The sequence below is a fragment of the Zonotrichia leucophrys genome, chromosome 5, assembly GCF_028769735.1.
Source record: "Zonotrichia leucophrys gambelii isolate GWCS_2022_RI chromosome 5, RI_Zleu_2.0, whole genome shotgun sequence".
Classification (NCBI taxonomy): Eukaryota; Metazoa; Chordata; class Aves; order Passeriformes; family Passerellidae; genus Zonotrichia; species Zonotrichia leucophrys.
The window spans coordinates 39539429-39565345 of record NC_088175.1 but is presented as its reverse complement, the minus strand read 5'-3'; the positions used below and the strand labels follow the sequence as shown (position 1 = coordinate 39565345).

Genomic DNA, 25917 nt, shown 5'->3' with positions numbered 1-25917 from the left:
TTTATGAGCTTGAAATAGAAGTATTCAATGTGTGGTGGTGCAAAATTCTGCAGCGATATTCTGCAATGTATTCCTGCAAGTCTGCAGGTTCTTCCCTCCTCTAAGTTTTATATCAATATGTAATTGTTCTTTGGTGCTAAGAATTCATTGTTCCATTGATTTTGCTGGTTTTTAGAGTCCCAAATACTTATAAATAGATTAGAGACCAGAAGTTTAAATTAGGAAGAGAAAATTGTAAAATGAAGGTGACAAGATACTTATCCCAATATAGCAGTGTATTTCTAATTTTCTTAATTTTAACCCTCATGGCATCTTTTCTCAGAGCAAGGACACATGATACTAACATATAAAAATACTCTAAAATACAATAGTAATTATTTCTAATATTAATTTTAGAAGTACAAGCAGTAGATTCCTTATCCTTACTCCTTTCTTTGTGTAATTTTGATTTTAAAAAACAAGAATGGTCCACAGAAATGCTGATGATTGCAGGACAAGGGGAGAATTCAGGATGACGAGCAGTGTTATCTCATCTGTCTACGATTCCCTTTCACTAAAGACCGGTTTTGTTACATGGCTCTGAAATTACTAACCACCAACAATGTACTAGTGTTAATCTACTCTACCAGTGGAACAAAACTAAATGAAAGGGCAGAAAGAAATCAAAGTGCAAGTTAGGCAAATAAAAGTGATGGACACACACACTCCACAACAAAGCCTGAAGTGCTGCACTTCACAGGCAGGGTAGCAGGGTAGAGGTGCCTTGGTACTGCTGGTGACATTTAGAAAACTGAGTAGGAGCAAAGAGAAAGCAGCCCAAATGCTGGTTTTATGATATTCTACAAGTTACAACACTTCTAACACTTGCTGTTTACATTATGAAGTATTCTTTAAGTAGCATCATATATCTTTGTTTTTCTATTGTTAACAAAAAATCATCGAGGCTTGACTTGCATCTTTTGGAACATGAACTAGTGAAAAACAAAAAAAGAAATTACTGACAAATGCTTGCATTGGCATCAGGCAACCATCATGCTTTGTTGATCCTACAACACAAAACAGGCATATCAAAACAGGCTGTACTCTTCTACCAAGAGCAACCTGAGATGCAAATTAAAGAGTCTGTTTAGTTCACTTGAGCTGTGTTTGATCAAGCAAGATACATCACTTTGATGCTATTTCTACACAGGCAATTTTTTGCACATTTCTGGGTTGAACTGGGCAGTACAAGTGGAGGTGAGACCACAGCCCCTTCAGGCACACCCAAGGCAGCTGCAGTCGAGCTCCCTGTGATGGGGATCTCACAGAGAACACATCAGTGCAGGGCCTCACAGAAGCACACTGCCCCAGCGCATACTTGTGACTCCTGCAGACCCTGCCCAAGCCCTGCTGTGTCCAAGCCTTGCTCAGCGAGTTTGTCAGCACCAGCCAAGCCAGGACCACCCTGGGCAGGAACACCCGTGCCAGACTCGCTCCTCCAGCCTCTGTGCTGCCCCCTGGCCATGCAAGCACCTGCTGCTGGCATGCTGGCTGCCAGCAAAGGTGTCCCAGCTCTGCACCCAGAGTGCCAACAAACAGCCCAAGAGGAAGGAGAGATGATGGCCCTGCATGAGAAATAGCACATGGCTACTTCTGAACCCTTGGCAGAGCTTTGCCTTGATAAAATGCCTGCAAGGGAAGTGGCAATCTCCAGGCATGTAATCAACTTAGTCTGGCCACCAGCAGGCAACAATTCAATAAGGACCAGCGAACAGCACTGTGGGTAACTTGATTTGGAGCTATTAAAATTACTTAGGAATAAGAGGACTATGTAGTGTCTTAAATGACTCTATCCCACCATTATTTTCAACAGGAATTTCTATGAGCTGGTCATAAATGCAATTCCATACCTATCAGCAATTAAAACTGAAGGGATAAGCTAATGAAAAGGAAATAGTCCCTCTGAACATAAACTGAGGCCTACATGCAGCTGAGGAGCATAGAAATCAACCCCAAGATATGCAAAGCTGGATACAAGACTTGCCAGGGCATTCAGGGTTTCATCTGTCACTCAGCAAGGTGCACTGAAAACAGCTAGAGAATTCAGCAATTACCCCAAGCCCTGCAAAGATTCAGATTTAAGCTCTGGCATGAAGCATTTCCTTTAAATTTTAAAACTGATTGCATGAGAATATTTCAATATTAGTCTTTTCATGTTTTAGTCCACACCTTGTCAGTAAGAAAAGTAACTCTTCCTCCCTATCATGTCATGCCATTTTGCAGAGCCAAGACCTGACAAACTGGACAAGGTTAACAGGATAGTGCTTTAAAGTTTAATGCATCCCAAAGTGGAATGGTCTCAAGAAAAACATCAAGCAACAAGTTTTAAATCACTCTGGAAATCTTCAGACCCTGAGTGTTTGTGTTACAGTCTGTAACACAGGCTGTGAACCTTGAAATGTTTCTCAAGTGAAAACTGTGGTGTAAATTTGGGATTTGAGTACTGCAAGGTTCCAGGTTCCAGGTGCCCAGAGTTATGGGCAGTCTTGTAGCTTTTAACACTTTCACCTGGCCATTTAAGACCTTGCCTGGCCTATTTTATCTTTACACATAAAACTAGTCAAAACAATACTGTTTACTGGGTGTGGACTGATCATCCAAAAAATTTGCTGATGATAAAGATGCCCTTACCCCCTTCCACAACTAAGGAATACAGTGAGAGCAAGGTGAAGTGGTTTCATATGTATATAAAGAAAGCTAGGTTTGCAATTCATAAGAAACACCAAATTACAGAGTAGTCCAGGCTAGAGGGAACAGTTGTAGGTCTCAAGCCCAGCATCCTGCTCAGAGCCAGTTTGTCTGTGAGATCAGGGTGCTCAGGTCTTCATTCACTTGAAAACCTACCAGGATGGAGTCTCCAAACCTCTCTGGATACTCTTATTGCTTGACTATCCTAATAGAGGGAAAACTTTACATCCTGTCACACTAGAATGCTTGTCATTCCAGCTGGTCTGCTTCTTACCCTACTGTTCTCCTCAGGCTATTTCTCCAGACCCCTGTGACCACAGACCAGGTCAGCAGCACAGCTCCAGGGGCAGGCAGCCAGCAGGGAGCAAGCAATGAGCCTGACTTCTTCAACAGCAGTGTTCATAGTGGAGGCGCAAACCGCTCTGCAAAACCCCTAAACATTTAGACCCTACTCCATGTGCCTAAAAATCATCTGCCATGTGAAAAAAAAGGAAAGAAACTAAAGTAAACTTTCTGCCCTAGCTATCTGCTGACATTTGCAAAGAGATTTTCACAGGAAGAAAACTCAGAAATGCACCTTAAAAAAAAAAACCCAACAAAACAACAGAAGGAAATTCAGAATGGTCTTGATGTTCTGTTATTCTCAAAAGCAGTGGGGACCTGCAGGTGCTGGTTTTTATGGCCCTCAAGGGCCAGCTTTTGGTGTGAATAGCGGGAGATAAACAAGATGGAAATTATTTGCGTCATGGACATAGTGTTCTGTATTTCATATTCTGTAAAGGTTGCAAAAGCCTAACCATGGGTAGGGGAAGGGATTTATTCCAGTAATGGAAAGGGAAGGAGAGAGTGATGAAGGTGAAACATTTTGCTAGCCTGTCACAGCTAATGTAAAATGGCATAGGAATGGGAGCACCACTTTTGAGCATAATAGAAATGGCATAATGAGATTTCCTTATCAACTGGATTAGTTGAAACATGATTGAATAGATTATGATCTCTGAAAGAAATGGATGTAACTTACCTTAAATTATCAAGTGCCTATGAGAAGGAGACTTATTCATGAAATAAACAGAATAACCAATACAAAGGGCCTATATATACAAAACAAAAGCCCCCTTCACTGCTCTTGCTCAACCATTCTTGACAAATAGACATCAAAAGACCCATTAAAGCTAGTCAGCTTTATGTTATATTAGTCATTTGCATATGATAGTCAGCTTTATGTTATATTAGTCATTTGCATATGAAAAATTATCTGCTTGTCTGAAAGCACCAGTACACAGTTTTGGGGACATGGCTCCTTTTCAGCACAGAAAATATTACCCTGCACTAGTTATTTAGCTTCAATGTAGAAAAAGATGGACTTGAGTGTGGTAGGAATCCACATGACAGAAAATGATTGCTGGTGCTGGGAAAAAAAAAGTAAGGCTTTATATTCTCAGTATTAACTCTGCTGCAGAGGGAATTCCTTTGGTACTTCTCACTTCCCTGGTTCAGTGATGATGACATAAAAACAAATGACAAGTGTTAGGGCTGCTTGGGGCTCATCAAAATGATGTATCTGCAGGACCTGCCTCCAGCTCATCTTCCAGCACAGCTCAGTGAGGCTGGGTGCAAAGACAAGCTGCTGGAAGCATAAGCCACCTGATACCAATGGCAATTCCTCACTCACAAGGAAATCTCACAGTGGAGAGAAGGTGACCTTTGGCTCCTGTTTCTCTAAAGACAAGAGTAAATGTTCATTTAGGGCCTAGCATATCATACAGGAAAAATTTGTCCAAACTAATTGGCTTTAGACAGAAGTCATGTCACTCATCCCATTGCTAGAGTTTCCAGTGCTATTCAAAGCCTCACACAAGAAGATAGAGATCAAAGAGTGTGAGGTGTGAGGAAATCCTGTTTCATGAACTCTTGAGAAGGACAGTACTTTTCACTGGCTATTGGTTAGTGAATCCCCAGTCAAGACACCATTAAGGAAAATTCAAGATGATGAGCAGAAAATAAAGTATTTCTTACCAAAGTTCCCCAAGCTGATCTCTCTGGTGTCTACTCGCATCTCTAGGGCCTTCACTTGCTGCAGATCATCTACCCCTGCCAAAATTTTCTGTAAAGATAAGCAGAAATATATGTGTACCCTCTTGCAATAAACCAGATGTCACAGCAGCAAAAGGGTCTAGAAAGATTTTCAAACAGTGTTTTGTCAACATATATTTCAGGTCAACATGGCTAGATGTGCAACCACATTGAAATGGACACAGTATTCAAAGACCTTCTTTCCTTGTAGGCCCAAAATACCCCAGTCTCCCAAAACTTATACATTGCTTAAATAGTCAAGGCTCAGGGTTACATTCAAGCTGCAAACCAACAACAGACCTACATGCCAGGTAACTTTATTTAAACAGTATGTTCATGCTTAAAGATTTGCACAAGTCTTGCACTAATCCTCAGCAGATAGAAAGTTTAAACATCTCTTGTAATTCAACAGGTGCTGGCAGTAAAACTCAACAAAGCACACTGTTTACCTTTTGACCCAAAACAATAAAAAAGAAACGATTTTAGCTCAAGCCACTCACTTTTCTGACAGAAGACTACACTAATTAAAAGAATTATTAATTTCTTTGAAAGTACCTAGGCAATGCAAATAGAGGCCTTCCAAATCCTTCATTATTTTTACAAAATTGCAATAATTGGATGAACGACTGCATTAAGCAAATATGTGTGTGTGCATGCAGACTCTTTTCTGATCTTTCTTAATATCCTAAAGTCTGTGTGGATAGATACACATGCCATGTGTATCATTCCTTTACATTTTGCTATGGCACAGGTAAGCAGGAGGAACAAAACAAGCAGAAGCCATACACAGAGGAGAGAGGGAAGCTCTAAGACTGCCAGTGAAAACCACAGCAAGGCTGTGAAATCCTAAGATGCCAGGCTGCAACTCCACAAGGAGCTGAAGCAATCTCACATTACCACTGCGCTCATCCCGTTTCTTCCTGCTATGATCCAATTTCTCTCTCCCCAGTTTCCCTCATTCAGGGAGCACATCCCACCACCTCCTTTGCATCAGCCTAGTTGCACGAATGTTTCAACAAAACAGACCAGAAGAACCATATCCTTCTTTCCTCATGGGTTAGTGGTTCATGGAGGAGTCTGAAACAATCCTTGAAAAATGAGAAGCAAAGTTTATTTGTCATGTTAACTGCCTGAAATTGTTGATGCTACACATAGTGATAAAACTTATAAATTTTCACCTTTCTGTGTAAAAATAATTAGGATGTGTGGCTGAACATGTCCACTTCAAAGAAATGTCTGGCCCTGGCATCAGTTTCCTCTTCAATAATGCAACCAAGAGCAGGGGTTGAAAGTATTGTCACCAACCTTTAGGGCCTTTACTTAAGGTGAAGGCAGAAAGTCATTCATTAACCATCACATACAGGAGCCAAATTTTCTCATTATTTAAAACGACAACTTTCTTCAGGTTCTTTTAATAAGGGAGAATGTATTCATTAGAAGGGAATGTCTAGGATGACCTCTGCTTATAAGTTTTGGGAAGAAAAAACCTCACAAGAATATCCAGCTAATTTTGCAAGGAAAAAATAGTGGTTGCAGCATTTCTGCTCATTAGGTAATATTTTTATTGTGCACAAGTGGCTGCATCTTCCACTGATGTTCCACATCCTCTTACAAAGGACTAAAACCAGTCAGTGTAACTGAGATGGCAGTTCAAAAGGACATGGTTTCCAGAAAATGCTGAGCATTCCCTCTTGAAAAGCTGTCCCCCTCTATAAAGTCTGGACTTGTAGGCCTAAGAAACAATATCTTCAACTGCCTTTGGACTATTTTTAAAACATTATGTTTAAAATTATTTTTAATCTTATTTTTAATATTTTAACTGTGATTTTAAACAGGCTGAACATAAGAAATGACTTTCTAAGACTCTATCACCACATGCAGCCACCACAAAATGTGTTTTGCTCTTGCAAAGGCAGCAAACTTAACAGCTACAGACAGCTTTCTCTCTCCAAGTGAACACAAGATCCCTCATGGCAAGGCACATTCTGCAGTAACCCTTTTCAGCAGATGACACTGTCTGTCACATAGCACGAGATTATGTGTGAAACGAGAGCTAGCTGATGTCCTGGCATGAAACCATGCACTCGGATTGCTGGATGTGGATGCAAGCTCACTGTCATTAAAGGAAGAAGCTTCTGAAAAATACCGCCCTGCTTGCCATCAAAATAGTTTTAAGAGCCTACATCAGAACAGGAAGAAGTTTCAGAACAAGTAATAAGCTCAGGGTCACACACACTGTCAGTTGAGTAGCAAAAGGTCCTGATACCCCAAGGAGTCTTTGCTCCCTTTTTGTCCTTTTCTCCTTTGCTGTCTGCAAGTTCCCTGCATGTTGTCCTTCCCCTGCTGTATTCCAGACAGTCTCCCTTCACAGTTCTGCTCCCTGATCTTTTTTTTTTCAAAATCCAGGTATAAAACCTGCATGAAGTTATATTCTCTACTTGTTCAGGGTTCCCTATTCCTTTTTTTTCATACCAGGGATTACCAGTGTCACTCCTTGCCCTCCTTCTCCTCTTCCTGATGCACTGTCTGTACCTTTCCCACTGTCTGAAATGAGTTGCTCAGTGCACCCGTATTTTGTACTGCAATAGGCAGAACTGTGACTCCAGTGTGGAAAGGGTTATTGGCTGTCAGCACCAGCTCTTTGAACTATAGATAGCTGCCCTGAACCGTGTGCTAACCAGATGAGACAAATCCATATATTCTCAGTGCCCACCTCCCTGTTCTGCATTTCCAAGAGTCTCTATGACAATCACTGTCCTTCCATCTGCTGATGGTGAGGAGATGCTGGGACAGCTTGAAACCAATTTGCTGTGGGATGCACAAGATAGTGTAGTACATGAAAGAAATGGGAAATGCTCTTGGGTGGAGGATATGAGCTCATTTAAAGGCACTAAAGTACTGAGACCCCAGATGCTGATTCAAGAGAGTCAGCAAGCAAAGGACAGAGCAGCAGCTCAAGAGGAGGCTATGTGGGGAATAGTTACTGTGGAAGATTGCTAGGACAGTGCTACTCTCCAGATACCACTCTTGGCATGCTGGTGCACCTGCCTGCATGATACTTCTCATGTCACAGCTAAAATTCTGACACCAGGAATGGGGACATTTAGGGAAGGACGTGGAAACATTTAAACAAAGGTGAAACCTATTTAGCAGGATCTTCTTCCTATGCTGTTGTTTAATGTGAAAGCATGGGAACCTCCATCAAAACTTGAGAGAAGGGATATTTTTGGATGAATTTTGCTGTAAGAGAAAAGAAGACAATCCCATCACACTGTAGGGGTCATCAGCTTGAACAGAGAAATGTTTGACATCATGTGGATAGAAGTGATGCTCAATGCTCTATCTCTCTCCATTCCTAGGCCATTCCAGGTCTAGGACAGGCTCCTGCCCTAATTCAGAGGTGTCCCACTGTGATTTCAGGCAATGGCTGCCTGGCCATAGCTTAATGGGCTGTTCTGACAGCCAGGGACAGAATGTCTCTGCCTGTGCCCCAGGAATGCTTACAGACATGAAGGTGCTGCACATCCAGGAGGTTCTTTGGCCGTTTCCAGCTGCTCAGCCTCCATGTAGAGCAAACAGAAAGGGACCAAGGATCTGTTCCAGACAAAGAGCGGGATATATGCACAGCTATTTTAGATTGAAAAGATGCCTTGAGAAAAACAATATAATTTTAAGCTGAGTGTTGGTATTCAGAGAGGACTCTGCTTGCCACCCATCTGCAACCCTGCAAGGTAGATATCAGTTAGAGAGAGATGTTTCATGAAAAAAATCAAACATCAAAAGCTTTCTGGCACATCATGCTCAAGAAGGTGGCCTGAAAGGTTGATCCTGAGCAGCAGTTTGACACTCCACTGTAAATTTGTTTATTTGAAAGGACACATTTCCATGGTAAAGCACTGCACAAGTCTTTGAAGACACTTTGAATACAGGGTAAGTAAAACAAAGACGACTAAACCTCACTTTATATTTTTTCACCTTCTTCAAAATAGGAGTAAAACTATTTTTCATGAAGAATCTATTGGTAAATAATTTAGCCAGTATTTTAAGAAGCAAGTCCGTGATGCTTCACAAACCATTCCCACCATGCAAAATGTCTGGCCAACTGGGGACTGTGCACTGGCTTGGAAAGCTTCTTTTCTGACTGACAAGAAAAGCCAGTAAGTATTCTGTAGAAAATTGCAAGTGAGAAACACTTCTGTGCTTGCAGAGCTTCCCAATTGGCAGAGCAGTCACCTGGGGATGCTGGGAAATCCAGTTCAAATCCCACTTGCAGCTATCTGTAAATTCCTTAATTGACAAATAATATCTGTTCAGTCAAAACTGGCACACACAACTGATGTCTTCTCTCTCCCCTAGATTTTTCACATACTCTAAGAAAAGTAGGCATGTTGCTGAAGAACAAGTTGCATGCAGCTGTCAGAGAAATATTTCCAGCTGTGCATTTATTTTGCTGATCCTGGTTAATTTGGCTAAGACAAGAATTCCAGAGTGGTGAGCTTGTTCTCTTTGAATACTACACCTGTATGCAAATTCTAAATTCATGTCCATTCATGTGTTTATTGCCCTTTTTTTTTGTCAAAGTATAATCTCTTCTTCACAAAAAAAAAAAAAAGTTGCTAAAAGTATGAAAAAATATTTCTTCTAAGAAGAAAAATATTGGAAAATTAATAAGCCTTAAGTGATACAATAAAAGGGAACAGAACTTCTCTGTGGCCCCACATGCAAACTTCCTTTCAAAAGGGATAAATGCTGCAAATGCCCATAACTAAAATATTTAGCTGCATTTCTCTACTTTCAGCATATACATATAAATACACTCTTGTCTCAGTTCAGATGAAGAGATTCATCCATAATGAAGGATTTGGCAGATCCAAATTCAGTCAAATTCAGTTCCTTCCATTCCCTTACTCTACCTAATTTATCAAGATTCTGCACTTTCTTGATGACCAGTTATTTTCTTCAAATCCATTTATCTTACAGCTGTGAGGAAAACTTTCTGCAAAAGAAAAAAGGAAACACTTGAGCCACTTCAGCAAGAATCCCATCTGTTGTTCCAGGACCCTCCAGCATTTTCTTTTTCCCATGAGGATGAGTGCATACCATATGAAATACACCCTAAGCTCCTGAGCAACAAAACTAAACACCACATCCGAACATGTGTTCCTAAGTTTGGAAAACACGATTAGTTGGAGCAGGATCAATAAAAAGCAAAATTAGAGAATACTTCCTTTCCTCTCTGAAGATCACACACAAACGTGATTGGGTTTTATAATGTGACAATGTCTGGAAGATCATTTGACCTTGTAAAATGAGTTTCTTCTGAGAAGTGGAATGCTTTTAGTGGAAGTCAGGAAAAGATCCTTTGCAAACAGCAGGGAGAGGACAGGGGTAGATAGAACAAAATAAAAATGTGATTAAAGACAGGTGGCGCCCTTAATTTCAGTTTCTCCACATTTAATGAAAAATCTGTGTCACAGCCCTAACAGAGTTAAAAATTAATTGCCCAGTGTTAGCCAGTTTTCAGAACAAAGTGAGAATTTGCTCACCCTGGTATTCTACAATATCTGACAACCACACGTAAGGATTGGCAGAGCAGGGAAATATTAATAGGAAAATAACTAGGAAAATATAGAGCTGAAAATATTAATAGGACAGGTATAAATGGAAAAGCAAGAATGCCTATTCATATAGAGGAAGATTAAAGAGAACACCAGAAAACTGATATTGATATTAGTAGAAAGAATAAAAATTACATCTAATGATACCAACCCTTGCACCAAAAGCTTTTGACCTGTATTCTGGATGAAGGACATTCAAATATAAAAAAATGTTACACAACAGTGCAGCAAGAAGCAACTAGAAGATGTGTTAACATAATGGAAGTATGGAATCATCCAGGATTTGAAGTGAACATTATGCTGCAACAAGACTACAGAAGACCATAAACTCTGTGGTGAATGAGCATAAAGTCTAAATGAAGGGATCCACAATGGAGAGGAAGAAAATGGGCAATGGTCCAATGGTTTTGTAGAAGTTGTCTTTTGTTCTACATGATCCAAGAAGGCAAGAAAGGAAAAAAAAAAAAAAAAAAATCAGTCTAAGCCAAACTTTCCTCTCTTTGGAGGAAAACAATGCAGCAAGTGGATAAAAGTGAAGGAACACAAGTGTCACAAGTTTTAGAGAGTTCTTAATAATGCAGATTGATAATGGTTTCACTACAAAACAGAGAGCCACCCCTCTGGAAAAAGGGCAAAATGACTCAAATGTGCAGGCAGAAATCAGGCTGCAGTTCAAGGTGCCAAATCTACACAGAATCTGCCCAATGAGACTTCACAGCTTCCCCAAACTCAAACCAAACTGGTGCAAGACAGACCATTGTGAAGACATGGAGAAAAGCTGAGTATGTGTCTCAGGAAAAAAACCTTCCTCAGGAACATTCATAAGGTGTCCAAAATTTGCCTACACAACACTACAGAAGTGTGGTCCCTGCCCTTATTTGAATGTAAAACAATTTTACTTTAATGAGCCTGTATTTTAAAAGTCTATTAGTTTCCTTCTCAGAGCACTTCAATGGATACAATCAATAACTCCTAAAATATTCACATCAATAAAACAATCAAAAAATACTGCAGTTGTATTGATTTAAGCAAGACAACCTTTCAAACCATTTGACTGTCAATGGCATGTGGCTCCTTAAAGAATTATGCATGTGAAAACTTGTTTTGTATTAAATGTTTGAAGATTCTGAACATTTGCAAATCCAGAGGAAGTAAATTTATGGCAGCAGTGCATATGTTCAACATAAAGGTCAGAGAATAGATAGATGGGGTATGTTATTAAAACAAGCTATAAACACAGTAAATGTTTCCTTGACAATGTCATGTAGTTTTTCCTCTGAGCAGGAAGTATCCCAGCTATGCCAACACAAATGCTGGGTTCCAGGACAGGAAATAACTGTGTCCAGAAAAATTAGCAGGACAGTGTACTTCATTTAAAAGAATCTTTGAAATGAGATTCCTTACAAATGTTAAAACCCACAATCTCAAAAAAGGCAAAACTCAATTATTTAACTTCTTATCTGCATTTTTTAAAAAGTTAGAGTAATAAACAGCAACTTCACGGGATGTAGGTAACATTGCTTTACATACGCTTTTCTGCTTACAGTTTGCTGTGAATTAAAAGCAGCAGAGATTCAGAAAGAGAACTTCATGCCAATGAAAGAACTTCCTAAGGGTTTCATTCAGAGTTGATTGAATCAGAGGGCAGCTGTTTGGGTTACTCTAATGGGCTTTGGTTTGTGCCCTAACAATACAGACTAATCTGAGAGGCTCCCATCAGATTTATACAGGCTGCTGTAGGCCACAGACACATTAGACTGGTCCAATTCTATGCCAGGTTTTAAAAAAAGATCAAGAAGTGGTCAGAGGTTCTCAGGAGCCCAAGGAAAGTGAATGGCACAGACCATACAACCATGCAGCAATTTTTCTCCAGAATGCTTAAAATATCCACTCTGCAAAAAGACGTTTTTGCACCTTCAACCATTTTATAAACACTAAAAGACTTGTCTAATTAGGGAACAATAGTTCTGCCTAATCTACAGCACATGGTCAGAATGGTTTCTGGAATGTGGCTGGGAGTGGCTAGGGAGTGGTGTAAGCCCACAGCTGGAATATGCTCCTGTGGAAGCTCGTGTCTCCCCACTGGTGCAGTGGATACCCAGGGGATTGTGGATGCTTGCAATCACCAGCCTGGCTGCTGGCAGCACCTGAACCACAGCCTTGGCAGCCCCAGCTGTCTTTCACAAATGCTCCCCAGCAGGAGAGATTCTTCTGAAGGTCTGCAACACAGAAAGCCTCTCTCCCCAAGTTCTGCTCTCAACTCTCCCTTCCTTTAGTGTGGAAAAGTGACGTTGTTTGGTCAGCTCTACACATCCCACAGGATTTCACCCTTAATTAGTCCTGAGCAAGTACAATCTAGTGTGCAACCACGTAGTCTTTCACAAATATTTCACAAAGTGAATTCTTTCATGAAGATTTCAGCATGTGACTCTCTTTCAACAGGCTGCATAGCAAAATCATTTCCCCCAGTCTAAAAGGAACATGGCTTTCAAATATGCTTTGAAATTCCTCCCACTTTGACATGTATAGAAAGTACTTCTATAATTTGCAGAACATTTTAACTGGCTTCTTAGCAGGACAGAGGATTTCACTAACTCAGAGGAAAAAAACTTGTGCTTTTAAAGTTACATTTCCAATCTTTAGAACAAGATTAATGTAAATTCGTTTTCTAATGCTAAGATTCAAGGTACTCCAGATGGCATTAATGAGAACTGTGTAGACCATAATTATGCTACCTGTACTTTTCTTCACGCTGCTTCAAGATTCCTAGCAATAAATACAGCCACAATCATGCTGGGATTACTTTTGATAGGAAACAAGGTGAAAGGAGGACAAACATTTGATATACTTTCATAAGACAGAATCTACTTTACTCAGAAATCTAAATGTCAGACAGGCAACAATCCACAGTCAGTACAATAGCAGTTGGAAGGTTAATACAGCCCTGTATATGCCAGTTTGCCTCTTTCACTTCATTAAAAAGTTGGAAGTCTACTCACCAGTTTCCTGGGGGAAAGATGTTCATCCATAAGTAGCTCTCCATCATCTTTAATCAGCAGACTGGGATTTGGGTTGCTTTGCCAATTCAAATCAGTTTCCTGGTCTTCAGATGAGCCTGGATGAGAAACTCTGTCAGGATTCCACTTCAGGTCCATCTCAACATGCTTTGGACAAAAGGATAATAAGCAGTCGGATTTTTCTACCCATATTTATTATTTTCCTGTCAGCAAAATCTATTTTGGCTAATCTTGCAAGACAGAAAATGCCTGTGGAGATACAGGTTTCTTTAATCAGCACAAACCCAAAGGTATGCATTAAATAATATGTTCCTCCTTTTCTTCACCCTGAAGAATTACCCAAGTCTCACACCCCATTCAGCTTTGAGTGTAAGCTTCCACAGCAAGTTATGTTTGCAGGTACACAAGAAGCTGAGCATGCCTAAAGCTCTGTACAAAGAAGAAAGCTAAGAACAAACAACTCAGGACACCTTTCCAGCCACCTCACTACTCCACTCATCCTTCTCCAGTGTTAGTGAGCTTCCCATCCACACAGGCTGCCTGCCTACCCATTTCCTCTAGAGAAACACGAGCAACACCCAGCAAAACTCTGCTGGACTCCAGAATGCAAGTGCCAGTACCGAGGTGCAACACCACCTCTCAAGCATTTTGAGCTCTGCCTGCAGGTAGCATGGACGAAACCTGTGTTTGCTGTCCTAAATCAAACATCCCAGCACTGTTACTGACTCTAGGTTAGGCAGGCAATGGCCACTGACTTCTAGTTCTAAAGACAGTCTTGGAGAAAATAAATTAAAAATACAATTGAAATAAAATTATGTTTCCTTCAATTGAGGAATGAAATACCAAATTTGAAGGTGAAACACTTCAGATGTGGTCATTCTTCAATTCTCAAAGATGTCACTTTCACAGAAATATTAACAATTACCTTTGAAATATGAGAGTAAGCATATGTACACCCGTTAGGGTAAAAAAGCAATCAGCTGTACCCAAATGGTACAAGCATTACTGTGATTTATACAGCTATTTACTACTACTTGGCAACAAGGAAGTATCACAGCTGGAAACACTGCTGTAACAACAAAAGACTAGACTGGAGAAAAGCTGTCTTGCTCTGCTGAAGGGACACCTGCAGTTTTGTTCTGTTCTCCACTGCGAAGCAATATTTATTCTTAGTGCTGGAAAAGTAATTAAATGATCAAGCTAATCATAACTGGCTGACAAAGCATCAGTGGTGGCCAAGACCTGAGAATTACCACTTTCCTTCCTCCTCAGACTAATAAACAGTTTAACAGAGGAGTAACTTCTGTTAGGACAAATAAGGGTTCTGACTGCTCAGCTGGTCATCTCTACTTGAGAGGACTGACTGGGTACAAGGTGAAAGAAATTTGGATCAAAAAGACTTCTTTTGACTGCTGAAGTCCAGTCAAAATTCTTCATGTGCACCAGAAAAAAAAATTCAAAAGACTGTACTGACAGAAAAAAACAGCAATGAAAAACTGATGATACACCAAACCTCACCCTGCAGAACCTACTACACTCTGAAGGGAGGAGCCAATCCCTCAGATTCCTGAGTGCTCCTTCTGTACACTTGTCAGGGCAGAAGAAGCTCACAGAAAGCAAACCCTACTTTTTCCAGGTCCTGCACCTACCTGGCAAGCACTCCTACAAGAGAAGCTGGCTGCTCAAATGTGCTACACCTAAGCCACAGCAACATTCAATGCCTAAAAAACATGTTCAGGAACAAATTCTTCAGAGTCACAGAACTCCTTTCAATCTTTCTTACTGTCTTATAAAATAACCACCATAAAGTGAATTGAATATTTGCAGCTTCTCAAACCTCAGTATGCCTATAGTAGTGTAAGGACAACTTCCATACTTCATCCGATTAGAGGGAAAAGAAACCTCAAAAACACTGTATCCTGCATTTTAGAAGCAAAGTTACAATACACAAACTTCTATTACCTGTTTCTTTTTCTAAAGAATTCTAGAATTTCTCAGATTTTTTTCCTCTACTTTCTTTAGAACAGGTCAGTATGATTCAATCAGTATAGATTTGCAAGAGTCATCAGTTGTCCCAGAAAATTAAATCATCTTCTGTAATATGAAGACCTTCTGATGTTGTCATTATTTTCCCAAGAAGGAATTATTTTGGTCAATAACTGATTTGAAGTAGACTCTTCTTGTTACATACATTCTGGAATCCTTTGTCAGTTGCACAAGACTTGTGTTGGGTTGTGTACAAGTACTGGTGGTTCTTTCTAAGATTGTTATTATCCAGAGACAATCTTGTGCATTATCAGAGCCAAGCAGAGCAGTAGTCAGAGAACACTGATGTAATGTGTGAGTGCAAAATGAGATAACAGCAGGATTTTGTAGATGCAGGCTGCAAAGAGTTAACACACTTACATCAAACAAATTACTGTTCTCTCTCTGTTGGGCCATCACCATCACATTTCAGAACATCCTCAAATCTTTGAAACATGTTGATACAGCATTTACTTTAGGCTTGACAAGAAGGAGATCAATTTGTGGCTTAATATCTGAAGTAATACTTTGTTTTATACTTCCTGCTATTGATCTGCTCTTGTAATTATTGTAACATTGGATTAGTGAGGAGAAAAGTATTTTCATTACAAATTGTTCAGGATCAAGTTGAATTATTGTCAGCAAGCAAAACTATTTTTTTTTTCTATCACTTCAAAGCTTTTTCCAGAGACTAAAGAATCTCTTTCTGAACATGGATCAAAATAACATGTTCAAAATGAGATTGTAGAAAAATTAAGAGTGCAGAAATCCTAGTGGTGAGGTGCCAATATTTAATAAATCGCATGAACCTCTGAAATCTCCAGCACGGTGTAGGAGCAAGAAGGGGGCCTGGCACATTTGTCCTCCTAGAGACACAGGAGTCACGCTGCTTGTTTTCATCAGGTCCAGCTGATGAACCTACAGCTCTGCCAAACGCACAGGACAAGCCAGCAGTGCCCCAAATGAGTGTTAGGCTCAGTGGGACAGCTCCCAGGGACTGCAAAGCTTTCGGCTGTCACTAAAGAGGTCTGAAAAGCCACGAACCTGAGGATTTCCTTCACAACCACGGTGGTTGCGCTGGATGTATGTTGGATCCATGTGCTGAACAGAACCATTCCCACAGTGCTTTGAGGGACTCACAAGGATGGAAGCTAACTGCACCTAGCACAAACCTGCACTGAATCCAGTGGGACAGTATTGAAGATGGAGGGAGAAGATCCAACTTTCATTGTTCAGCATCGACTCCACTTTATTCATCAATCAGGCACTTTTTATAACAGTGTTAATTTACTTCATACATATTGCAAAATCTGAGCTCCTGATAGGCTGTAGAGAAAACTTCAGCTCCTCCTTTTGTTTACAATACCTGAAGTTAGTTTACTGAAACCAAGATCAGTGTTCCCACCATGATATGAAAGGTTCTCAAAACCTTCATATCTATTCCCAGACTGGCCGTCTGTTCCCAGTAGCAGCCAAGGACAGAACAGTCTGAGAATCTTGTTGTTTATATAAAAGGTGGCTGAGAACCTTAATTATTTACAGGATCAAGCCTGGGAAAGGCTGCTTTACAGCAGGCTTCTATATTTCCCTCAGCTGAATACCTTCATGGCCTCTTTCTTTAAGCCATGCTTAAACCAGGCTCTCCACAGGACAGCACAGCAGTACTGGTAAGCACATGAGTGTGTCAGGGGAAGAGAAAATGGCTGGAAAATAATGGGGTTTTATACTGCATATGAACACTGAGAGGAATAAAAGATGGAAAGAAACCAATGAATTAGTTTTTGCAGGATTTGCATCAAAAGTTATAACTTGACAGGCTCATACTTGTGTGGATAACTAGAAGCAAACAGTCATTGAGTGCAGGAGAAATCAATGACCAGAGCAGTGAGAAGGAAGATTTTGAATTCTACAAAGAGTTAATCTGCCAACCTCCTCCAAAGCTGCCACTCTCCTTACCCAAGTGAGTGTGTGTAATCATGGTAAGTTATTCAATCCATAGACATGTTGTGACAGTTCATTAAAAACTGCAGGACACTTTCAACATACATAAATACCAGTAATGAAAACCATTATTAAAATTAAATGATCCTTGGAACAACATGTTATTTAAAATCCCCTCAGAATACTGTAATTTGCTAGGAAGAAATTGGCAGAGAATAGTTATTTGATGTTCTTAGGGTCTGACAATCTGGTAAGACTCCAAGATTTTATTTTCCTGCTACAAGATTTATCGAAGAGTCAGTGACAGGATGGTGTATTCTTCATTAAATATATATTAATACTCATTTCAAATTCAGCAATTGCCAGAAATGTTTGACTCAATATTAATTACAGCTTCTTAAGACTGGGAAAGAACCTCTGAATTGTGTGACTAGGCATGTTAATTTCTAATGGAGCCTTCATGACATTACCTAAATAGTTTATCCAAGCAATTAAGTTACCTTTTGAAAACAAAACACCCCCCCCAACAATGGTAATTAATCAAAATTCACTCTAGGAAAGGCATATACCTCTATATATTAACATCCCATACAAAAAGGAATCTCTACTGCCTCAGATCAGCTTCTCATCCAGCATCCTCTCCTGCTCTGTGGAGACTCATGCCGTCACTGGACACAAAGTGTGCCATTTCAGTGGGGGCACTGCAGTCTCTGGACCCTTATCTATAATTTTTGGTCACCGGCCAAAACATTCTCTAGCAAAAAAGCTCATTTGAGAACCATTGGGCTATTTATCCTTTCATGACAGGAAGCTTGCACTGCAGACTTCCATTTCTCTTGTCTTGCATAATATAATTTTTGGCTGTTTAATTCAGAACCACAAATTACAGCAGTGCCCATACTGTTACCAGTGACACAGAATGAAAACAAAGAATTCTGTATTTACTACGAATTTGACAAAACGTTTGGTTTACAAGTCTCAAGAGAACTATGAGTTCCCTTTCTAAGTGTAATTTTGCACAAGTGCACTGCAGATAACCTCTTCTGGAAAATAACTGTTTGGGCAGCTGGAATTTACTATGATGTCATCAGGAAACTACTGTTACAATAATCCACCCATAATGGCAAAAACAGTTCCTGCAACATTCATGTAATATAAAGCATCCCGCAACACATCACTCTATTTTAGCAGGTGCAGCTTCTAAAAAGCTGAAAAATAAGACATCAGTCCTGTTATTAATATGACTTTTTGTGTGTGTGTATGACTAAACATTCTGATTTAAATCTTCTGGTTTTGTTAAGCAGAACTAGGAAATGCCTACTTCAGTAATGCTACTTTAATACCAGGGGATCATGCAAAGAGCATTCATAAAGATTCCCCTTCTGTGTCCCACTAAAGAAAAAAAGCTTTTAAGGGAAAGCTGAAATATTAAGATAACAATATCCCATTTAATGCAATTAAAAATTCACTGACTTTAATGACACTGAATGACTCGAACGCTTGCGATGATATTTTTGTGTAACTGGTTCAGTCAATTTGAGGCCTTGCTTCAAGCATCCAAATGTGCATATAAAGCAAGTGTACTGATTTATCTCATTTGTTTACCTTCCTTATTTATGATTTTAAATCTATAAGAGTGTTCTGACAGTTCTTTGCTATTAAATAAAAATCCTGCTCTACAATTAACACAACCATGGCAGGTAAGCCTTGGGATCTATGTCCCACAGACACCTCAGGGAGAGCTCTTGGGAGCTTTGTGGACATTGTAACACCCCCATGCATGGAGCTGAGTTCAAACTGTGCTGTCACTCAAAGCAGCAGTGATCCCAGAGAAGAAAATGCATGCTACAACCCAGACACAGTTGAGACAAAAGATGTCTAATATTACTTAAAAATTAAGTAATAATAAAAAGGCAATGCCTTTAAATGGCACCAAGTTCTCCTTTATATATCTACAGATTCCATGTAGATATATAAAATAATTTCATCATTACAATTGCATATATAATACTTTTCCCCTGAGATCCTGCTGAGCAGGGTGATGAGAAATGTTTTATCATGTGAGCTGGCAATGCCCCCATATTACATAATTCTGGAGCTAGATTGCCAAATGTTTAAGGAAACTGCCCTGTATGACCATCCAGGAGCCAGTCTGACTTTCACTGTTGGGACCAAAGTCTCTTCAGAGTGGGTGACTCCAGTGACCCCAGGGTCCCTCCTGGTCCCTGCACACCCCACACTCACAGTCAGGCAGGGTTTCCTCACTGGCTCAGCCCTGGGTTTCCCATGGGAGAGTCTCAGATGTCTGGAACCCTAAAGCAATTTAATTGTGGTGCAGTAACACAGAGACAGCTGGAGCTGGCACATTTTGCTTTTTGCCTTTTGCTGTGCAAAGCCCTGTGTCCCCCACCCAGGCACAACCTGCACTCCCACTGCAGCTGCACACCCAGCCTCCTGCTCTCAGTGCACTCCTCAACAAAACGTCCTCACAGCAGGATATAAAAGCAAACCACTCTCTTTTATATCTTCTATTACATTTCAAAGAAAAGATAAACTGAAGTCTAATCAATTGGTTTTAGTTTTTAGAGTCCTGTGGTGGAAGGTGGTCAGTGGTAATTTCTGGATGGCTACAAATGTTCGTAGATTCTCTCTGTACTGCAAGTCTCCAGACAGTGGCCATGGATGAATATGGATTATCTAAATCCTTAGATATTGCAAGATGCTACAGATTGAGGGGTTTTTTTCACCTATAGGTGAACTTCCTGCTGTAAGAAACCAACTCAAGACACTCTTCTGTTTTCTGTCCCCACAATGAGCCCTAGGAAAGCAAAGCAGAGAGCAGGATGTGGGGATAGTTGGTAAACAACAAGGGTTATGAAAAACAGAGCTGCAAGGTACCAATGCTTTCACTTTCAGAAGGTTGCCAAATGCACTTAAATTGTTTCAGTGGAACAGATAACAGTAAGTCCTTCACCATTTTATCAAAGTAGCCAGGGATCAGGAAACCAGATTTGACCCTTCATGACCACAAGCTTTTATCTAACAGTGTCCGGACATTAAATAAGGGAGCAATGAGGGTGGTCTAGTTAAAATCCTCTTTATCTTATGAAAAAGTCCTATCATGGATAGCTAATGACAAGGTACACAGGAGTCAACATATCCGTGCTTGTCACACACACAGATCCTGCCTTAAATGTAGATGTCACTGGAAGATGTATTTACTTTCCTAGCACTTATAAAACATAATAAGCAATTACTTAAAAATTCAGATGCTAGGCATGTTTTTAAACACACTAAGAAAGGACATAAGCAAAGCAAGGTTTTGTAGAATCAGTACCTTTTCAAGATGAACAAATATATCCTAACCCATGGACTCAGAACTAAGCGACAGTACAAAGCTACAGAGAAGAAAAATTCTATGGTTTTGGTCTTCATGGCAATTTTAAGTACCCACCATTTACAAGAATTTCCAGATTCCAGCTGAGAAAAGGACAATAAAATGGACCTTCCCCCCCCCACCCCCCCCCCAGCTACTACTACAATGCTTTTATGAGCCTTTTGAAACAAACTTCTGTGCAGGATAAAAATGCAACATATATAGCATTTCTGAGTTTCAACACACTCTGGTTGACCTCAAACAATTTTCAGTCAATTTTGTCTGGTAATTAAGCTGTTTAAAGCAAGAGATTCCTTCCTGGCCTGCAAAGGTGTTGAAGAGTGACTGGGAAGTTTCTGATTTCCAGTGTGTTGCTCACATGAGACAGATTGCATAAAAAGAGATAGATTCTAGAGGAACTTGTAGAGAAACACTGAACAGTGGGTGATGCCACTATTAGCAGAGCTTATTTAGTAACAGACATTGCCAAAGTGTTAGCAAGGGCAGAAGACTCACAGTGAAAACGAACCATGAGAAGTCAGTTTGGGCTACTGATGAGGTGGCATTTTAACTGTCCTGCTGGGCCAAGGCAACTGCTGTAGTCAGAAACAGTTCCTTTACAAACACTATCAGAAGCAGAGATAGTCCAAAGTGGTCCTTTCCCTGGCATGCTGCTGTAATTTCTGGCAATCAGTAAATTCCCAGTCCAAAAGGTGAGTAGTGTTCAATGGCTGGGGAGGTGTATGGGGAACAATTATTTGTCATGTTTCGGGGCATGACAAATAGCCATCCAATGACTAAAGAAGATACAGAAATTTCATCAGGAAGCAGTTTTAAAAACTGAGAAAGTATATTTTTGCATTGTATTTATTTAAATTGTGGAAGACGGGCATAGGTTGCTTGGAGGCAAAATTAGAAATTGGGTCAACAGCAGTTAGAACTATGGAGGATACATCCAACTGTCCATGCCATTCATTAAATTATAGCTTTCTTTTGCATCACCTCATTTCATTTCCCCTTCTCTCCAAAGTATTTAATGGAAAGAATTTCAGTTCTGCCATTTACCCTCCAGGATGATCAGCTTTGCACATAAAATTCAAGATATGGCCATAAAGACAGTACATGAACCTCCACTGTTTTGAACCCCTATTCTCAGCATTTTTAACAGTCTGTATGACCAGCTGCAAGATTCTATTTTCAGATAACAAACACAATAGCTAAATGCTCTTTCCTGAGTATCAATAATTTACTTAAGCCCCTTCATTCTAAATATCTTTCTTTCCCCTACTTTGAACTTGGGTGGGTACTCCATTAAAATAAAGCACAACCATGCCAAATCACCACATAGGAATGTTGAAAAAAAAAAAAAAAGGGAAACCAAGGTAGGTTTAGAACTCCATTCTAAAAAATAATTTAAAATGAAAGATGTCAAATATGCAAGATAAACAGCCAGCTTGCTATACTTTGAATATTGCTTCCAGATGTGAGAAGCTGTAGTCAAAGAAAGGTGTGCTCTCTGTTTTTTTTTAAATATCAGATAATGTTTCTGTGAACTAGCTAGAGTCCACAATCTTTTCCCCTTAATACAGACACATTAGTACTTATTGCATCTGCCATGGGAAATCTGGTCTTCTGATTTGTATAGTAATTGGAATTGTGGCCCTACTGATATAAAATAGGCTTTACTTCCAATTTTTTTTCAAGCTCACATGTGACTCCATAGAAGGTATACAACCACTAACCATTAGAAAAGTAAATGAAAATCATGCAGATATCTCTAAATAATTTCTGTGAAAAGCTCATTAATTTTCCTATTTTAAAAAATAACCTCTTTAAAGTTCCTAACAAAGAAATATTAATCCATTCCATTAGTGACAAATGTAGCAATCCCAAATTTATGATATGTTACAAAAGTTACTATTTTGCAGCACTTTTACACTACTTCAAACACTGAGGATAAATGTGATTTCTTTAACAGTGTCCCCTAAGGAACTTCAGTTAGAAAAGCACCTGCATCATCATCATCAATAAAATCATTCCAGTCCAATGCTAAACTCACATCTGGTTTCACATGGAATCTGCATCCTGCTTTATGTGGGATCAGGTCCCTTGAATTGTGGCAGAACAGGCTGATGGCATCCCAGGCCATGGGCAGAGCCTGTTCTTTTACTGACAGCAGTGTACAACCAACAAATTGAGCTGCCCACTGGAAGGTGTGCCCATCTATCAATCCCTTGAGAGGTCAGACCTACAGGAGCATTGTCATTCTCAGTGTTAAAGCCAAGAGAGAGATCACAAAGTCCAGAAAAAAAATCACCACAACAAAAAAACCTCCACAACAAAACCTGTTAATGCCAGCAACTCTGAGATCAGACATGCCTGAACACTGTACATTTAATCCACAATTTTAGGCAAGTCGAAACCAGACAAAATAACATGAAGAAAAGTAATACCATTAAATGGGAGAGTAATTTTAAAAGGTTCTGAAACATTTTCAGTAATTTGTACATTTTAAATTACTTTACCTTTTCTTCCAATGCCACTGCTGTTCTGCATCATTTCCCATTCCTCTCCTACAGAGATTTTAATTTAGTAGTCACAGCTGTTTATCTTCATTTATCTTGACTGACAGGTGCTCATAGTGTTATTTAATTGTACCATGTCCTGCTAAAACAATAGTAAGAACACAATCTTCAAGACAACAAAAAACAAAACAACAAAACAAACCCAAGAGAGTCTGAGCACTTAGCAATTAATAAAGAGAAGTACTTTATTCACTGTAGCAGCAGAAGTCCATGCTCAATAGGGCTTAAAAGTGGAACAGGACACGAAGCAGTAGAGCCTAGAAGAGCTTAATGAAAGCATAACTCATTAGAGTTCCCAAAGAGACCATGAGAAGGTGAAGGACTTGATAGAGAAGGATCTACATAGTTGGGGAAAAAGAAGCTTTTTACTGATCAAAAGGAACACTGATTTTCTGGTAGGAGTAAGTTGATTCTGTGTTAGAGAAAACATAGCCACTGGGGTAGCAGGGGATAAAAGTTTAATGTCAATATTTAGCATACTTTCGCTGTATCAGTTACCAGAAAATACTGCCATGTAAAAGCAGTCAAAATGGAAAATAATAGGTGAGCAGGAACATTTCTATCAGGAATCAATAGCTATATGAGACAGGTGCAGAGCCAGGAGAGCACAGGCCTCACAGACAAGACAAAGGGAGAGCTGAACGTATCCAATTAACTAATTACTGACTGCTAAAACCTATGAGGGGCAAAGAGAGTTTCTTGCTGACAGAAATAATTTTCCATACCACAGAGGGGTAATGAGCAGGGCAGGGACCATACCTGAGCCCTTTCTGCAAGAAGCTGAAGGAACTTTAAAGCCGTAACTTTGGCACTGGCAAGGCTCTTCAGCCCCTCAAGCGCAGCTGAGGGGGCACCATGGAGGAGCGCACCCTCTCAGTGTGAAACACCTGGGGATACTTCTACAACTTACACCTGCCCAGGATTATTTATTCATTAACTTCGTTCTCCTCAGAGCTCCACCAAAACACAAAATTCAAACACGCTGTTCCATCTACCAGAACATAAACAGAGACTTTCAGTCTCAGACCTCAGGTGCTTTCCACCTGCACATAGGCTGGATTGCTACAGTGATGCACATGCCTTGGTGGGGTTTTCAAACTCTGGGAAGCATGGGAGGTGTCCCGCCCCGGGCCGTGTGTCCCACACGGACACCGTGGCCCACACAACGGCCTTTTCCCAACGCCCCTCAACCGCGGTGCACAAGCCCTGGGAAAGGAGGGGAGCCCAGCCCCAGGCCCACACCCCCACACACACAGACCCCTCCGGGCTCCCACCCTCTCTCCCCACAGGCCGGTTCCTACCTGCCGGCCGTGCCGGGGCCGCGGGGAGAACGGGAGAGCAGCGGGGAGGGAGCGACAGCGGCCGCCCGTCGCCCGGCAACGCCGCGGCCCCAGCACCTGGAGCGGCCCCCGGGCCCGCCCATCCATCCGTCCGTCCGTCCGTCAGTCCATCCATCCTCCCTTCGCAGCGGCCCCGCCCGCTGCCCGCGCCGGGAGGAGGAGGAGGAGAGCCTGAGAGCCTCCCGAGGCAGGAAGGGTTCAGGGCTGGAGCAGCAGAGCAGCGCGCATGCAGTGGGAAAAGCGGCGAGGCAAACAGCGGGAGCAAAATCGGGGGAGCAGGGGTGGGCACGGAACTGAGGACAGGAACGGGACGGGAAAAGCAGCAGGCCCTGTGTGGGACTTGGGTGACCTGTGGTCACACGGCTGAAATGATCATCTCTGTGGACATCTCTGTTCCTCACAACATCCAAAACCTTTGCCGGCCGATGAATAACGACATCATCATTCACAAAGGTGATCCCACACTGCTGTAGTGTGTGCAAAAAATGCAGCTTGTGGTAGATAACAAGGCTGGTTTCACCAAATGACTTTGCGTTAAAAAAAACCAAAAAACAAAACCCAAAGAAAAACCCCCAAACAACCAACTTAAAACCCAGACTGAAAGAGTAAATTTCCAGACCAGAAATGTCAAAAGATTAGACACGTGAGAATGAAGTTTGTAATAATCTGGATCCAACAGATGTGGTTCAACTTTTGTTGGTGACATCATTAAGCACCTCAGTGCAAGAGGGCAGCTCTTACCATTCTCACTCACAGAAGACACCTACATTTCCACATTTCAATATAGGATTCGTACATCAGGCACCTAGGAAGATGTGATTCCTATCACATCCTCTGAGGTGCTCAGTGGTCCCACAGGAAAAGCCTGCTTTTTCAGGGCTTTACCTTCAGGATGGCCCCCAGCATTTTCTCAACAACAGCCCTTAGCAGTGTTTCTCTCAGGGGCAGGAAGGCAAGAGGTCTGGAGGGAAGGCACAGAGTCCTGCCTGCCACGTAGTAGCTGCTGGGGTTTTGACTACACTGCTTGCATGCAATTCACCCCCTCACACCTTCTTCGTGAGGATGTGGGAGGGCAGCAGCTGCGGGTGAATTGCATCAGCATTTCCTCTATAACTACATTCAATTTACTCTAGGGTTTGGAAAACACTTAAACCATAGGTCAGGAAATGTGTTGACTCCCCTCTTGCAGGGTCTGACGGTCAATTAACATCAGGG

At 40.9% G+C, this 25917-nt stretch overlaps 1 protein-coding gene across 11 annotated transcripts in view; it reads right to left on the bottom strand.

Annotated features, from left to right (window-relative positions):
* Positions 1-25678, bottom strand: part of LRRC56 (leucine rich repeat containing 56) — a 60046-nt gene extending 34368 nt beyond the window's left edge. Inside the window, exons 1-5 of one of the 11 annotated variants that reach the window (XM_064714615.1) lie at positions 24088-24109; positions 23547-23628; positions 23303-23444; positions 13418-13582; positions 4744-4831 (exon numbers count right to left, since the gene is read on the bottom strand). In XM_064714615.1, the coding sequence (XP_064570685.1) occupies positions 4744-4831; positions 13418-13573 (244 nt within the window). In that variant the 5' untranslated portion in view covers positions 13574-13582; positions 23303-23444; positions 23547-23628; positions 24088-24109. The other 10 variants (XM_064714619.1, XM_064714617.1, XM_064714618.1 and 7 more) reach the window with 10 other exon arrangements.
* Positions 25679-25917: the final 239 nt, after the last annotated feature.